The sequence below is a fragment of the Atractosteus spatula genome, chromosome 4 (assembly GCF_055471065.1).
Source record: "Atractosteus spatula isolate fAtrSpa1 chromosome 4, fAtrSpa1.hap1, whole genome shotgun sequence".
Taxonomy (NCBI): Eukaryota; Metazoa; Chordata; class Actinopteri; order Semionotiformes; family Lepisosteidae; genus Atractosteus; species Atractosteus spatula.
In genome coordinates, this window is record NC_142709.1 from 49,255,889 (window position 1) to 49,274,469 (window position 18,581).

The following is an 18,581-nucleotide window of genomic DNA, read 5'->3' on the forward strand; positions in this document are numbered from 1 at the left end:
TCCAGTTCCCCCACGACCCTGCACTGGATAAAGTAGTTAGAGAATGGATGTATGTACTCATGTATCTTCTTGGTTTGGTAGTTAACGGTACTTAATGGAAGCATATTAAATTCCAATAAACCTTCCTGAAACCACTTGTAGCCCTTTGTGTTTAATTAACATCATCAATAACATATCATATATTACCAGTCACATCCAAAATCATCTCAAGGAAGTGTAGGCTGCAGGGACTGATATAAGCATAGGAGTTTTAGTCAAGCAATCAAAGAATATTTTAAGATCTCAGTTGTACTGTATGTGCCTCAGCACATTTAGTCTTTGGATATAGTTGTCAAAGAATTATATCATCCATGAAAATAAAGAACATGATTTTGAATCATGTTTATTTAAGTCTTCCTTACAGATCAGTTATATCAATTCTTTTACTAGGGGTATTTTGGCTTATGTGGTACAGTGTGTATTCACAAAAATAAAAAAAAACTATTACAGAAAAACATATTCTCAATATTGTGACCTTCGCATTTTTACTTCCAGGTTCAGGAGGCAATGTTTAACTTACTGTGTGTATTTTCAGGGTGGGAAGATCCCAATTCGGTGGACAGCCCCAGAAGCAATAGCCTACAGGAAGTTCTCCTCAGCCAGTGATGTGTGGAGCTATGGCATTGTGATGTGGGAGGTGATGTCATACGGAGAGAGGCCCTACTGGGAGATGTCCAATCAGGATGTGAGTAGAGCACTATGACTGCTGATGTCACTGATGTGTGCTCATGTTTTAAGCTGTAATGAAAGTACCTGGGTGGGCTGTTTCTTTATGCCTTTTATATAGGCTGTCCCTACTGGTAGATGTAAAATCAAGATGTGTGTTGCATTTTTCTGTCATTCCACAACATTGCTGATGAGAAAAAAGGTGCACTATCAGCAGTTTTGGAGACAATGGTACTGAATGTAGACAGCCTGTAGTATATAGCCGTCCTTCAACAGGGTCTAGTCATATTAAATATATGTGTTAATAAACAAGGGACACTACTTATTTTCCAGACAGTATAGTTCTTGTTAACTCAACTGTTTAATACAGTATAAATTCCTTATGAAATAATAAGGAAATATCTCAATTAGATTTTAAAAAAAGTTTGCACTACTTAAAAATCAGTGTATGAGGGAAACCTTTGTTGTTCTTTGAATGGAGAAAAGGAAAGGTGTACAAATATTTATAGGTTTAAAACTTAAATGTGTAAGAATGGTATTCTGTAGTGGTATAGTTTTTCCAAAGCCATGCAATTCAATATTTGTTTTATTTATACTTCTTGGCTACCATAAATGTTAATGAGATATACAAGCAGAAATACATGTGTCTGGACATTAAGAGAGTATTATATTTTTATTTTATGCTTAAAAAAGATGGCATTTTCCCATTTTGTATGTTCCACTGTTGTCTGTAGTTTTTGAAGGTCTTGAAGCTGAGGCAGAGGTGAAAGTCACAGTGTGCCAAGCTTGAGATACCCGCCGTTGACTTATCTGTTAGGCCTCAGGGCTTCTGTTGGTTTGTTTCTCTGGCTGCTCTTTGAAAATCATCCTCTTTAATACTTTGTATTCCCCTGTTAAAGTCTGCTTTTCAAGTGATTATACAGCAACTGTTGGACCCCCTCCCCCCCACCAGCTCTGTCAGAAAATTAAGCAGGAGAGTGCTTTTCTTTTGTTCAGTGTTTACCTCTCCTTGTGTCCTGAAATGGGCCTCCAGCTTCACAGTCCTCACCACAGTATTTTTAAATAAAAACATTTGTAACTCCTCACACACCTCAGGATGTGGGATGACCTAGAGATCTTACCTGACCTAGTGAATACAAAGAGAGATTTGGAAAGATTATGGAATTGTAACAACTTGCCGAATCACATTGGTACCGCATTTCAATCACATGGATACAGTAAATGGTGTGAAGACACAGTTACTCCAAATCTGCACAACCTCCGCTCTGGGCCAGACTTGTTCCCAAGTCTGTGATTCAGACACAGACAGATTTATTTTCAGGCGGTATCACAATTTTCCTGTCGTCAGAAGCAGTTTGATTGCTGGATTTTAAATAGAAAAAAGGTGTGTTCTTAGGTGGCAAATTCTTGTGGATTGTGAAACTAACAAATAGGTTACAATTTCATGGGTGAGATTATTTATAAAAGCAAATCACAGTCTGCTGTCCTTCTGGAAGAACTTTGCAGAGCCTTTTTCTGTATGTTGGCACACATAACTCACTTGCTACAGATAGAAATGTGCTCTGAAATTTCATTTTTTGTGTGTGTGTGTCTAGGCAGAACAGAACAAAACAATTCTGCAAGAAAAATAAAAACTTTAAAAATATGGAAGATGATGCATTAATGTTCTAACAACCATGATTATATTTTTCATTGATTAAATTGTGATCTAAATTCAGATTTTCGTAAGCATGACAACATTGATTTAAATGATGTTTGAGCAGAGAGCTGCGTCTGCATGAGCTGGCTGCATAGGAACAAATAAAGGTTAATTACACACTGAAAAATAGAGAAAAGAAACAATATCTGCACCTGACTCCTGAAAGAGGCTCAATAACCGAAGCACTGTGTTTCTCCTTTCTGTTTTTCATTGTGGAATTAAACTTTACTTGTTCTTTTGAACTGCAGAGTAAGTTAGTAGGGTCCATTATCCATTATACAATAAACTATGGAATGTTTTTTTAGGTCATAATAACATAATATGTACATATTTGCCTGGAAAGGTATAGTACTAAACTTATCCACCTACAACACCCAACATTTTTTTCACTGTTCTTTTTTCACATCATTAAAAAATATAAATGTTTCTATTTTCATTATATTTGGAACATCGCAGGACGAATGTCATGTCTGACATTAGATTAATGCAACAAGTATTCAGTTTGACCTTAGACAAATACATGCAGATAATTTTGTCTATGATACAGGCAGCTGAAGGGAAATTCTCTCCCTCCCTAATGTTAAATATCAGTGTGTACAGGAGCTGGATACATTTGATCTGTTAAATATTCTGTGAAAAAAATTACCTTTCAGGATAGACTTCTATGTACTTGAATAGTTGTGGGTAACTAAAACAGACTTACTGTACCTCTCTGTGGTTGAGCCCAAACGTGGGACATGTTTAAGAAATGGATATCGATATTTTTGTGTCTCATGGCTACTAAACTACCAAATGTGTATTGTTTCTTACGTTTCTGTGAGTACAAGATACACTGACATTGGGCATATGATTAAAGAGCATCTGAAAACTTTAAAGGTTCACTGATTTGTGGACATTTACTATATTTACTATATTTAGAATATATTTATGGAAAACATTGATTATGTTTCTTCAATTTTAGCCTAATATGAATATGAATACTACATAATGTATACAGTTAACTGTTTTCCTGACATCTTAACATGAACAGTTGTGAGATGGGCTAATTGAAATATGCTAATATTGTGAATATGTCTATTTACAAAATATGAATAATAGAGTAGTTTATCGTTGTTGCTGCTAATGCAGATGGTATACAATAACATCACCATTAAAAGCCTGCATTTATTTTCTTAAATATTTAGTTGTGTTTCTACTGACTGTTTTCTATGTAATTCTGTTATATAATGACAGATCAGACAGAATGCAGATATAGACATACAGTAGTATATACTGTAGTTAACCATAAATTTTGAACACTGTGTAGCAGTTTATGATTTGCTTTTTGCTGTTCTAAAACCTTCTAAATTCCTATTCTGTAGATGCAGTTGAAAAATAGGGATTACAATGATGTTTTCTCTAATCAAGATGCTGTTAGCTCATTAGTATAAATCCATTCTGCCTTCTGCATTGAAGCATGAATCAAAGTAGATGCACGTTCTCAATATTAATGTGTTTTAATTTTGAAATAATTCACATCACTGTTAAAGTATAGTAGAATAAATTAAATGTAATTGCTTGTACATCAGTGCCTCTAAAACCTTTTAAACAATTAGTGTCTGACTCTGATCTTAACATTTCTGGCATATCTGGGCCTGGATTGTAGATTCACCCCAGAAACTGTTTAAGGTAACAAGTGTTAGTAAAAAATATTCAGTATTTGCTGCACTTGGCTCATTATAAAAATATTGCTAGTGACTTTTCTTTTCTTATTTACTCACTGTTAAACAATACATGCAACAGCTTAATTAAAGTGAGCTTAAATGAAATAAAAATTAAAAAATGCTAGGGTAATATAAAGGTAATACAAAGCTATAGTGTCAAAGAAAATGGTTGAAATGTCATGTAAAAACATGTCTGGGTATCCTGTTAGGGGAAGTCTTACATATTAATTAGAACAAATTAAGAACCAATAGGATATGGAAAAACAGTGGCACAGTCATACCCCCTAAACTGTTGACATATCTGGGGCTTTCTGATTTCCCTTCATGGCTATTAATAAAACTGACAGACTGAAGAGTGATTCATTTTATGATAACTGGCTCTTAAATATGCAAAGAGGGCTGATATGCATTCCAAGTGCTGGGAGAGCACTGCGGTGATGTGTTTGTCTGAAGTGTGTCAGACTTTCGGCTGCAGTGATGTCTCATTCAGTTTGTCTCAATGGGAAAAGATTGAAAAATCCTTATCAGGTCCTGTTGACAGCCGTGTACAGGGCTGAACTTTCAAATCCCATTATAGGAGTCCTTAGATGTTTTTTTTTTCCGTTTCAAGTTGATTTGCATGGCCCGATCTTTGCCAACCACCCATAGCAGGGGATAGGCAGTTGATTCATGCTGAACTACTAAGCATTGCAATAAACTAGAAATAATCCTGTTCTGTCACAGATCCTGTCACAGTGGACAACTCTTAAATCTTATTTACCCAGAAGTGAATTTAGTTGAATACAATCTGTATGTAAGTCTCAACAAGTCTTTAAAAGATTCTATGTTCATATAGTTTAAATTTTGTTATGTTGGTCATTCCGCGCCTGGGTTGCTATCTGTGTGATTTCTGTATGCTCTCCCTATGTTCATGTTGGATTCCTACAGGTGCTCCAGTTTCCTCCCACAGTCCAAAAACATACTGGTAGGTTAATTGGCTTCATGGAATATTGGTCCTGGTGAGAGTGTGTTTGTGAGTGGGTGTGCCCTGAGATTGTCTGTCATCCCGTCAAGGGTATTTTCCTTCTTGTACCCATTGCTTGCTGAGATACACTCCAGCTCCCCTGCAACCCTCAGTCAGATAATCTGGTTGGAAGAGAGTTGGATTTTGGGTCTTATTGAAAAGGACTGAGTGGTCTTTTAGGAACATAACAATAATTAAAAATGAGTCATTGGGCCCATCTTGTCCATTTGGCAGTAACTAGAATGGATCTTTGAAAAAGTACTGTAGATGGTTAACTTCTCCCAAACTTCCACCTCATTCCCAGAAATGCAGGTTCTTGATAGAACCTAAAGAATCTTTCTTGCTTAATCGGCACCAAATGTTCTCAAGAGAGGATGGGTAGGTAGACTAGTGCTGCCTTTTTATTCCCAGTATACCAAGGATTTAAGAGAGCTGAGGGCAGACCTACACCACTTGAACAAGTTTCTTCCCAGAATCCATCCTACTAAACAAACAAGGGCCTCCAACCTACGTTCTGTTAAACCGGCACTTACAACAAGTGCTTCCTAAGTGAATATTAATACCTGATAAACAAGCACGCGCTTGAGAAGGAAACTGTTTGTGACGTTTCAGTGATGGGACATCTGCGGGGCTGAGAATAAACATCAGAAATTACTCCAGGGCACCACAAAGGTGCTTTCAGTAGGCTTGTGTTCAGCTGCTCTGACAACATGATGCATTGTCTTAATCCCTCTCCTCTACTCACGGCTCCCACAGTGAGCAAAACTGGCTGGGGAGAGCATGAGCAAAAATGCATTCAATTAACCTTCGACAGCTGGTGTACCAGGATGGCTCCCCAGCATATGCAGGAGAGGAGCTTCAGGACTTGTGAGACATGTCAAGTCCAAGGCCACTTACTCACAAGGTTTAATTGCACAGGGGTCTCAGTCCAGCATAAAACATCCTCATTCTTTGTGGGTAGGAGCCCAGCAGGGATGTCTTTCAATAGAAAAAGAATGAAGATGGATGTTACAACGCAACCCAGAGCAATCAATTTGGAACTATACTGGGGACGACTGAAATAGTAAAAAATTTAATTTTCTGTGTATTACATCTTCCCCGGAATTGAGAGGAATTGAGGTTTTAAGTGGCTGGGTGATACAAAACTCTCTCCTTTTTCATAGGGAGACTGTGCAGAATTGTTAAGGAGCCACCAGTTTGATTTTTTGTTCCTGCTTCTTTTAAGTCTGTGTTCTGAACAGACAAAGGCTTGGGCAAAATGCAAGTCACAAATGATGAACTCATTTAACTCAAAGAGATTTCCTACTCCTGGAAACAATAATAGCAGGAAACAAGTTTGCCATCATATACTGTACTAGTATTGTACTTAGCAACAGACTGAGGGTCAAAGTTTTCATTTGGTCCATTTCTAAGTTGCAGAACAGCGGGAAGCTTGGTCATTTATTTTTCCTATAGTGCCTATAGTAGTATCTGCTACCTCCTGTCTCCTCCTGTGAGCTAATTCTGCAAAAATGCACACTAGTTGAAATAAATTTAAACAGATACTACAGTTTGATAAGAAAATGATTTTTATATAGAAGTTGTCACTATTATTAAATTGGTTGTAATACTTTTTTATTTAAAGATGCTTTTGTTTCCTATTACTTTATTCAATTAAATTCAAGCTTTATTATTCTCTGGGGGAAATTTGTTTTTTGGCCCAGTCCTATGCAACAATACAACAAGGAAGGCAAACATTACCAACAGAGAAAACAGTACAGTAGTATTACATGAGATGGGAGATTTACTTTACATTGTTTGAGAGTGATAGAGCAGTAGGGATGGAAGATGTCCTGTCACTTTTACAGCAGAGGACAAAAGGGCATCTCACCTTGTAAATCGAAATTCAGTAACACATAAGTGAGATAGTATGTCAAGACCCTTTCAATACATGACCTGTAGAAAAGTGTTAAAACTTTACTTAGACTTAGTTCTATCAAACTTTTAGGTTTATACTTCTGTTATTATTATTGTTGTGACAAACAAAGGGCATCAGCCGAGAGTTTTTGTGTTTAAAGTCGTCTTTATTTCATATGCATATGGGAGTCTTGCTCTTGTACGCAAGACTCAAAAGACAACGCTTACAGTGTTCTTTTATACAGTGAAACAAATGATACAAGATACACTCCCACATAAATCTCTGCTGGCGTTGTGGCTATATAGGGTCATTCTAGAAAGCTGACCAGTACCTATATTTTCTTTACTCCTGGCTTGCGTGACAAGCAGCCCCTTCTGCTGAATAGACCATTTGTTCCAGGAGAGGTCACTCGGTCATTTCCCTGAGAACTATGCCAGCTATGCGTAAAGATAAAGTGAATCTGTATTATCTTTTGAGACAAGACATCCTGAGACGGAGTAATTAAAATATAAGTAAAGAAATACATAGCCAACAAGATATAATATAAACTTTTAGTACAAACTTTTAGTTAATTCCCTCATTATTATAACTTCTTCTTCCTCTCACCAGATATTTTTCAGCAGTATCTTGTAAATCCATATCTCAACAAGAGATTGAAGCGATTTACTCTAGCACCTTACGAAGGATGTGTGCAGTGCCCGTTAGTGCGATCTTCTGCACTTTGCCTGCTGATGGATGGCCTGGGAGCAACAAAAGGTTATGATCAAATCCCTTTTTGAGTGTCCCTAGTGCTCCAACTATGACTGGCACAACTCTCGTCTTCACATTCCACATCCCGCTGATCTCAATTTCCAATTTCCAATCGTGACGTTCGAGTCATCTGGAATGGTTATATCGATCAGCAGGCATGTTTTCTCTTTCTTGTCATACAGCACAATGTCAGGACGGTTCGCTAGTATTTTTTGGTCTGTGACTATAGGCACGTCCCACATGATGGTGATATTGGTGGTGTTGACAACCTCTTCGGGTACGTGCTGGTAGTACTTGTCAGGCACTTGCACCCCCAGATGTTTGCACATTGTCCAGTGGATATAGCTGTCCACCTTGTTGTGTCTGTTGGTGTACTCAGACAGTGCAAGTGTTGTACAGCCTGCAATAATATGTTCTTCTGCCTTGATTGTTCCAAAATCAAGCTTTCTGTCTCTCCTTTTAGACCAAAACTGTGTAACCATACGAAGGACGCCTCTTTATCAACTGCTGGTGTGTCAAGATCTCGGTAGAATTGTCCATTGTTTTCTTTCTTTCAATGCTGAGCTTGAGTTGATTCTTGAGCTTGAGCAGTCTCTTGCTTCAAGTACTTCTCCTTGATAAGTTTAGCTTCTTTTTGGCGAGAGTATTTAGCTTTGCCAGCATCATGCTCCTTCACTAGCCTGGTAAACCTATCTTTGCCTAGCTTGATGTAGTCGCTTAGGCCGCCGATGGCTGAGTTGCAAGCAGACTCTAGTTTAACTAGTCCACGTCCACCAATAATAATAATAAAATTATTATTAATAATAATAATATTGTTTTTATGTTGTTTTTGTTTTATCACTTTATCACTTTCACGTTTCGCTGATAAACTTGGATTAGCTCTACAAACTCAAGTAAAGACCTCCTTGAAATATCTCTCCATCCTCACCACTTTCATCATTTTGTATTTTCAGCATCTTCATGAGGAGTCGCATAAAGCAAAGTCAGCAAACTCAAATATGCATTAATTATTTACATCTAACACCATCAGGAATGCAGTCTTTTCATTTCATTATAGCATCAGTATTACTATATGACTTTTCAAGACTTTAATAGTACATATTCAGTACATATAGTGGTGGGGAACAGAAGATATCTAAACATTTTGTTGCCTAGGTGTGTGATAAGCTTGTCATGAAAGGCTGTAGGGGTGTTTAAATTGATCACAGCTAAAACTGGAAACTAAAACTAGAGTTTCTAATGCATTTTGTGTACCTCCTTCGTTTTACGTTATAAATGAGTTAATATTGCGGTATGGGAGCAGGAAGGATGGAGCTTGAGAGGTAGAAAAAATGGGAGAAAAAGAAATCTTTGTTCTAATTGTGTTTGTAATGATACTGATTTTTACTTTTTAGCTTTGGTGTCAAAACATGAATTGCAAGACAGCAAAAGAAAATTAGACACTCCCCTCCTCCTCTTTGTTCCTTAAATCACTTTTCTTGTGGTTTTGAGATCTTCACCTTATCCTTGAATGTGAATATCTAAATCTAGTTCCAAATTCCATAAACCTGAGAAGAGCCCCTCTCCCTCATCATAAAGAATGAAAATTGACAGGACAGTATGTTTTCCTTTTTAATCTTATTAGTATTGATTGTCTAATTACAGTGCAAGTACATTATTAAAAAGTATTTAAAGAGTTACTGTCATTGCCATTTCATTTAAAATTTCTTTTAAATTCATTGCGAGTACTGACTCATCCCAGGCCCTCCACATAAACTGAATATCACCGCACACAATGCTCTCTAATCACTGGATGAGTGATAACACAGGTCTTACACACATGGTCAGTTTCCAAGCCCTTTTCAAAAAAGACATGATCCCAGGTTTTCTTTTAGAAATCCTTTTGAAAAGAGTTTGAAAAAAATAAATGTTAGCTTTATATTCATGTATGCAGCTGAAGTGGTGTGGTAAATGTTAAACTGAAGTTCACTGAGCCTTGGGGAATTGGGCTGAGATCACCTCAGCTGAGCCAGGTCGCCCATGTTTCTTGCAGGTGATCTTGTCGATAGAAGAAGGATACCGTCTTCCTGCTCCCATGGGATGTCCCGTAACCCTGCACCAGCTAATGCTGCACTGCTGGCAGAAGGAGAGGAGCCACCGGCCCAAGTTCACCGACATCGTCAGTTTCCTGGACAAGCTCATCCGTAACCCCAGCAGCCTACAAACGCTTGTGGAGGATGTGCAAGGGTAGGAGCTGATTTAGTGATTCGGGGCTTATCCCTTGATTGGCTATGTGAAGAAGTCATAGACAATGCCAGTGTCCTCCAAAACCATTGGGATTATCATTCCACATGAACCCCAGGTTAATTAACTGAACTACGGTTATTGTCCACATTCACATAATTAGTCCAGCTTGGTAAAATCACTGATGATGTTGAGATGCTTGGTTTGAGGTGCAAAATGAGCAAACCAGAGCTGGCTCAGTATTTCAGTAGCTTATTAAATTAGCTGGCTATTAAATAAGCATTCAATATTTTGACTACAATTTGCCCTCTAACTTTCTTTGCAGTTTCTTTACTGGCTGCAGATTCTGCCCCACACTTCTGTTCTATGATGAAAGACTTTCAGAACTAAGCACTCCCTATGAAGAGGAACTTTAAAATGCATAACGTTTATAATTTATGCGTTAATAAGGAGGAGTGGAGAATGTAGGAGAGTGTAAATTAATAAGACTTTGGCACTTGCACAAAATCTTTCTCATTGTTTGTCTTTTCTATGCATTTATCTTTCCTTTTATGTCTGCACAGTTTGCCAGAATCCCCTGGAGATGTCCCAGAATACCCTTTATTCATCTCAATTGGTGACTGGCTGGACTCCATTAAAATGAGCCAGTATAAAAACAATTTCATGGCAGCAGGTTACACTACCCTGGACTCCGTAACACGGATGAGCATTGAGTGAGTACCGTTCAGCCCACAAAAAGAAAGTGTGAAAGTACTGCAGAGTAAAGGAATATGCACAGAAATCTTTCAAATGTCCTAATACAAAGACAAATTCAAAAGTGTTAAAGATAACAACTATAACATCATAAAACATGGCAAATTCATATAAGTAGAATATGACAGAGAAAGGCAACGTAAACAATATACTGTATATTGTCCTCTGAAAGCACTGAGACAGCAAAGTCAAAAACGTTTTGCTTTTTACAGCCAACCAATATATGAACTATGATCATAAATTTAATATGTATGAAATATAATATCTGTTTTATTTTTGGTACGTCCATGCATACATTTGCTTGTATTAAAACAAACAAATGTTTTAAGTTTAACCGAAAGATTTTTAAGAGACTAGTATAGATCAGAAGTGAACATTCACTTTAAGTTGTGTGATAGTATGGTTGCATATCCCAATGAGGGAATAACTGCCAGACATTTGTCACCCATTGAGCTTCCATTCTGTTTAGTCAATCATTTTATATGCTTTGCCGGAGCTTCTTTGAGTTATTGTATGTTTGTGGGGTGTTCTGACATTGATTATTTCTTTAACGTGAAATGCAGGTCGTTCTTTTTAGATCTGGGCTTGAGTTATATAAGATCTTGCACTATTCCTCCTGATGAACTCTTTGGTTGCACTGGCTGCGTGTTGTGGGGTAATTTTCAGGCTGCACGGTGAAGCTCCTCCCAATATGTATCAAAGCACCTTTCTTCTATAAAAGCAGACAAAAAGTTGCAGACTCTTTTCTGCAGTAGCTATCGTTATCGATAAAGATAAAGAAGCCTGTTCCAGAGGTGAGCATGCATCCCCAGGCCATGATATTAACTTTCATATCCCCTGGAGTTTGCTCAGTTGTACAAAGATGAAAAGGAGAGTTTTTTTAGAGAGATCAGACCAAGGTAAACCTTTACCGAAGAAAAAATGTTCCAAACAACTGCACCACGTCAGTAAAGCATGGCCTGTCCTGAGCATTCATGGCTGCCTCTGCATCTGTTTCTGTTCTAATATGATCAAATATTTGCATAGCACTACCCGAAAATAAAACATTAAATGTACATTAAATGTATTTATATTGTAATTTTCATTCATATTCATCCCCTGATCACAAATACAAATTGCAGTATTGACTTTGCTGTCTCAGCACTTTTGGAGGCCACTGTATATCCCAGGGGTCCTGCCCTCCTTGACTCCCAGTGTAGTATAGTCAGGCCTAGCTGGAGGAGCAATCACACGGCTGATCTCTCAGCTCCTGGGTCATCATTAATAGACAGTAAAGCATTTCCACAGTAAAATGCCACTTAGTTGCACCACAGTGTGTTTAATAACTTGTTGAATATGTTATTTTTCTTTTCTTTCTGTTCTTTCTTCCATTGTTCCTCCCTTCCTTGGTTATGTCTTTCCTTCGTTACTTCCTTCATCATCTTCTTTTTTCCTTCCTTCCTTTCTTCCTTCCTTCATCACTTCCTTCCTTCCAGTGATGTCAGGAGGATTGGCGTCACGCTAATTGGTCACCAGAGAAGGATAGTGAGCAGTATACAGACATTGAGGCTGCAGATTCTACACATGCAGGAGAAGGGCTTTCATGTATGAAATACAGCGGACAGACAGACAGCCCTCTCCTGTGCCTCGGCTTTTTTTTTTTCCAATAGGAAGACTTTTTTCCAGCAAGTCCTACGGGACGGTCCTGCAAAAGCAACAAACTGTAAACCCTTTGGCACAATTTTAGAAACAGTAAAACTGGCTTCCTTTCGACTTCCAATAAATGAACTCTGTAACCAAGACTGTTTTTAATGACTGGAAGACAACCATGCCAAGCAAAGGAGACATGACTCCTTCAGACTTTTTTACAACAAACTTTGTGGTCAGCTGACGAAGACAATAAGCCTTGTGGTGGCAACAGTATTGCTAAGTATAGAATTGTATGGTAAATTTGGGGATGTAATCTACAGATTTTCTGTTTTTTTCATGTTTTGTGACCATGTAGCTGCTAATATCAAATGTGCAATCAAAGGATTGTCCTTAATATATTAATTACTTTATAGTTTGATAAGTAAAAGTCATAAGGTATTCTTGTTAAGTTATTGAAATCTTCCCAGATTATCTGGTATGCTGATACTTGAAAAACATGAAGAGCCAATTTTAGGTATGAATTATTGAATGTTGTCAACTTTTAAGTGTATAATCCATTTACCGATTATTATCTTAACCTAATATTTATATGTGTGCGGTCCTGTTTGTGAAAGCCCTAGTAAATTTTCTGTTTTATTTCTTTAGTCCTTTAATTAATTCAGTTTACTCAGCAATATATGCAGTTATTATAAAACAAAAAAATTCAATAACAGAATAAAAATTTTGTTACCAGTTTAACAAAGTCATAACCGTACAGACATGTCCACCTCAGGCACTATGATTTAGAGGGAACTATGCTAAAAGTCCAGTTTTGTAAAGTTGAATAGTCTTCATTCTAACTGAAGCCTTTCATAGTATAGTTTCAGTAGCTGTTGAGTGCCCACTCCCCAGATTGTTTTGTCATGAAGGGGAGATCTGACAACGTGTAGGTTCAGCCAGCGTTTTGAGTGACAGAAATGGAATCCAATCGCAGATGTTCTTGTAACTGTGAATGGCCAATAGTGAGTAGTAACTTTGGAAATCGTAGATCCAGAATACTAAAGAGAAACTGAAGAGCTGAATTGTGAAAGCCAGTCTGAACAAAGCCAGCGAGTCAGGAAGAGAGGTCCCTCACAGCCTTTCAAAAAGGCCTTTCAGGCCCCACAGTAAAGTAACAGAAGCCTGCCCTCCTGTGGACTGATATGTGAACTGCAACATCATGTGAAGACCTAGTGATTCTTTGGTTTGAAAAGTCCAGGCACAGCAGAGAACTAGAGAACTGGGGATGCTATATATTAAATGCCAGTTGCCACACACGAATGCCATGCAGCACCCTCATTCATGCCTCTTAATGTGAGACAGTGACATCTTCCATTGGCAATGAAAACATTCAGCACATGTTCAAATGCACAGCATGCCTTCCAGGTCGACAGAGTGAGCTGGCCCCATGCGTTCCAGACTGCTACAACGCTCAAGATTTGAAGACACAGAAACAGTGTTTAGCAAATGTTACTGCTGAGCAATGTAATGAGATTTTTTGTACAAAGTACAAGTTACTTATAATTCTTGTATTTTATTTTTCTATAATTTCCAAAGAGGCATTGTCAGGTCTTACAGACTATATACGCCTGTTTATGAGGATATTTATTAGCAAATAAAAGTTACAGTTCTGGTGGTTACCTAGAGTGACTGTTGCTTTGTAAATGTACAAATTGGGTTTTTTTCTTTAGCCAAAAAATGATATCTTATCTTCATTTACACTTACTGTACTCACATTATCTTTTTGGAACTAGAATCACAAACACTCGTTAGCCTACACAGTACATAAAACCAAGGTTCTGATGTGAAGATATTGAGACATTTGCATACTCATTTTATAAATAAGAGAACAATACCTTGACAGGGTGTGTTTCTTCAGGAATTCAAATACAAAATCTTTATATTATATTATATAAATTATATTTATATATCCACAAATAGGTTTAAAAAGATGTAAAAAAAGAGCACAGGAGCTATTATACAAAGTGTTTTACCAAAAACCAGAATACACAAAAATATAAGAAAGGCAACAATTTGGCCCATCTAGCAAGTTCAATCTAATTGAGGAGCCATTTCTTAAACTAGGGTTTCAACTTCAACAACATACTATAGCTGGGTAGCCTTTTCCTTACTCCCACAACCCTTTCTGTAAATACACACCTTCTGTTCTCAGATTTAAATGCACCTTCACATACATTCCACTAGTCACTTTTGGTTCACTGTTGATTCTGCAGAAATCTGCCGAGTTGACTTCATCCAGGCTTTTCAGGATTGTACGTACTTGCATCAAATCTCATCGTATTCTGATGGTCTCCTGTTTAACAAGATTGTACCTCTAGGTTACAGTTCATTTGAGCAATGAAACCCCTCTGGTCATGGTGGGGGCCTGATTGTTATTTATAATCTCCTTTTCTGTGTGAGTCTAGTTACTGTTCCTTTGCATTCTTTTTTTTTTATTCTTTGCATTCTTTTGTTTTAAATGCCTCTATTACCCATTCTACTGTCATTGTTAAAATTTACAGACTCCTCAAGCATAATGATGCATTTTTAGGTGAGTTTGTGGATTTTCTTTCACTGTTGTGTTTCCAATTTAATAAGATCATTATTCGTGGTGATTTTAATATTCACATTGATTCACAGCTTTCCAATTTAGCAAAGGGTTTTCTAGATATGTTGGAATGCCATGGTCTCAAACAGTTTCTACTCTGTTCTACTCACATCAAAGAAGACACCTAGACTTAGTAATTGCAAATGACTCATTTGTTTCCCACTTATTTCATCTTGAATTGGGCCTTTCTGATCACTTGACTGTTCTCTTTGCTGTAGAATGTCCTGTCTAACACTCTTCACCAATACTTTGTTGGTTCTGTACGTTTTCGCAGCTGTCAATCTGTGGCCCAGACTAAGTTTGCTGATTCTGTTCCATCTTCATTGTCTTGCTTTTCTATCTCTGACTCTCTGGAAGACAAGGTACAAGTGTTTCATAGCTCTCTTTGAACTACTCTTCATACTTTAGCTTCTCATAAAACTCAAACCATCTCCCATACGCTTTCTGTCCCATGCTATGCTGTCTACTTGTGCTCAATGTAGATAGTCTCTCACAAACTAGAATATGAACGTAGGTGGTGTCTTTCAGGTTTGAATGTACATCTTCAGGCAAGGAAGTAGCACTTAACTGAATAAAAGGAAACAACAGAGTCTGTTAGATCCAGCTGCTTCTTCCATATCATTGAGCACAACCATAACAATGCTAGATACTTGTTCTCCACCATCAACAGACTGCTTAGGCCAGACTGCCCCCACTACATTACCTGCTTCTTCTCAACTTTTCAACACTTTCTTAGAACATCCAAAATTACATTCTCTCCACCACAAATATTACTACTACCTCCTCACTGCATGCCTAGTTTTGCTGGTTCTCCTCTTTCTAGTTTTTCTCAACTTGACACTGCACACCTTAGTATTATAAATTGGTATTGTGTATGAAATCCACCACCTGTTTATTAGATCCCATTCCTACTGTTTTATTTTAGTCCTGTTTTCCTCTATCTATCCTTATTCTCCTTGACCTCAGTGTTAATCGTTGCATCTTACTTTCTCCTCTGTGTTTGGAGTTTCTGAAACTGCTCTTAAATGATTCAACTTATACCTTACTGTTTTCCAACACTTTGTCTCTCTTGGGGGTTTCAGTTCTAAAGTTGGGTTCGTTAAGTCTGGTGTTCCTCAGGTCCCCGATACTGGGACCCCTGATATTCAGCATTTACATGTTCTCACTTGATCAGTTATTAAAATCATATGGTCTGAATTATCATTTCTATGTCACAATACTCAAATCTATGCCCATACTAAACCTGACACTGAAGTGGCTGTTTCTGTACTCTCAAATTGCATCTCTGACATAAAATCCTGGATGTCTCAAAATGTTCTTTATTTAAACTGTGACAAGACTGAAGTCATGCTTGAATTTCAATCTAAATTGAAATATTTGGAGGTGATATTTGATCAAGGCTTGACCTTTCACCTACATGTGCAAAATATTATAAAAACTTAATTCTTCCATCTCAGACTACAGGCAGACCAAGTTGTCTCTGACTGTAGCAGAAATGCTGGGCAACACATTAATCTTTTCCATAATTTATCACTGCCATGCCCTACTTGCTGGGATATCTTAATTCTAAGCAAACTTCAGTATGTCCAAAATTTGGTAGCCAGAATTCTGACCAGGTCACTCACAAATGATCACACTATTCCTGTCCTGGAGTCCTTGCATGGGTTTCCTATCAGGTTTCATGCCGACTTTAAAATCTTCATGCCCATCTATAAGGCTCTACATAGCTGGACACCTCAGTACCTGTTTGACATATTATCTTTCTACTTCCCACCTCACAATCTTCATTCATGTGATTCTCAACTCCTGTTTGTCTACCAAGCTCTCTTACACTCTATATCCGACAGGGCCCGTTATCCCCAAGGATGTCAGAGAGTCACCTAACCTGAGTGCATTCAAATCCAGACTCAAATTTGTTCTTCTGAAAGATTTTTATTTAATTGGTGTCTGTTTCTGCCCCTTATATAGTATCTTCTATTGCATTTCTATATTATCTAAATCTTTTTTGCTTTTCATTTACTGCTCCTACAGTGTCTGTTAATCATTCTAATTTGGTATCATCTGTAAACTAGTTTACTGACTATTCCAGAATCTAGAACATTGATATAAAATAAGAACAGCAGTGGTCCTAATACAGATCCCTGTGGTACTCCACTAATTACATAATCTCAATTTCACTGTTCCCCTCTTATCTGCATCCTCTTTTTTCTATTTACTAATCAATTCTCAATCCAAACACTTGTGTTTCCATGAATACCTACTGTCTGTAATTTGAAAATTACATTTTGAGAACTGAGAACTTGCCCCTCTTTGTTATTTCCATTAATAATCTCAAAACATAAATGAAATATTAAAGATCACTTGTACTTTAATTAGATTGACAGGAAGGTTGAGTTAAGTTGTTTACTCTGTTATACATTGGAATAAAGTCATTCATTTTATCAGACACATCCACACTATGCTCTACAAAATGAGATATGGGATTTCTAAGTAAATTAGGACTCCACCACAACCAAGCTACTACTTCCATATCAGCAGTCTTATATAAATGATTAGTCAATAGAGGAGAGTCAGCTTCATCTGGTTACAATTTTAGAACATAATGTTTTGACAATTTCTGCTTCACTGTTCTCAGCAACTTCACTGCAGATCAAAGAGAACAAATGCCAACAGAGACAAGAATGGTATCTTTTCTTTAACAGTTACAATAGTGAGGCGGACAAATTCTTCTCCAAAGGAAATTGTGGGAACAAATGGCAACTCAAGAGAATCTTGAAGGGAATACATTGCATGTATGTATCCAAGGGCAACATGAGCCTCAAAAGCAACTGAGTTCACATTTGCAACAAAAATTAAATCATTTTCAAAGCTCCTGGAATCCAGACACATATTGAGTAACAGGTCAGAATACAGTATTTGCCAGAGTTTTCATTGCAGACAAAATATGTGTACATAGGGTGTTCGGTCTTTAACAATCTTCATTGGGCAGTGATTGGATTCAATTAGATTTCTTCTTTGGAGGTTCTGTTCTCTCTTCTCAGTTGATGTGATGGTATCAGTTGCACACAAGCTGTTATCAACCCACAGATAATTCTGGATCAGTAACAAAACCCAAAAGCTGTTAGATTGCAAAACTACAGCCAGCCATACTGTCTCAGCTATTTATACTGTCACAGACAATAGGGTACTCATGCTTGTGGATTAATTATTTCTCAATTCTGTATTGTATCAAATTGTTCTTCTTAGGATCTGTATGATTAAAATGTTGGAATTTTTTCTATTAGAAAAACCAAAAAAACGGAATTGTCTTTCCTGCTGCACTACATCTGGTCTCTTTTTCAGAAGACATTTAAAAATTGTAAGCATTTCCCAGACAAACATTGTGCATTAAAATCTCACCAAAGCGATAAACTAAGAAAGGTGTATTACAGTTAACAGCAGGAATATGAAGAAATCTATTGAATTTTTTTTAGCCATTCTTTTGGGTACAGCAGGACACTGAAGTCTCCACTCTCTGTTAACGACTTTTGATTAAGATTTTCAGCCCTTCCATGTTCAAATGATATTGGAAAATTGTGTAAATACAAGCTCAA

General features: G+C 37.3%; 1 protein-coding gene across 1 annotated transcript in view; it reads left to right on the forward strand.

Annotated features, from left to right (window-relative positions):
- epha6 (eph receptor A6) overlaps positions 1 to 9,987 on the forward strand; it is a 99,121-nt gene extending 89,134 nt beyond the window's left edge. The window contains exons 12-13 of the mRNA XM_088914187.1: positions 575 to 724; positions 9,790 to 9,987. Coding sequence (XP_088770313.1) covers positions 575 to 724; positions 9,790 to 9,987 — 348 coding nt within the window. The remainder of the gene's footprint in view (positions 1 to 574; positions 725 to 9,789) is intronic.
- Positions 9,988 to 18,581: the final 8,594 nt, after the last annotated feature.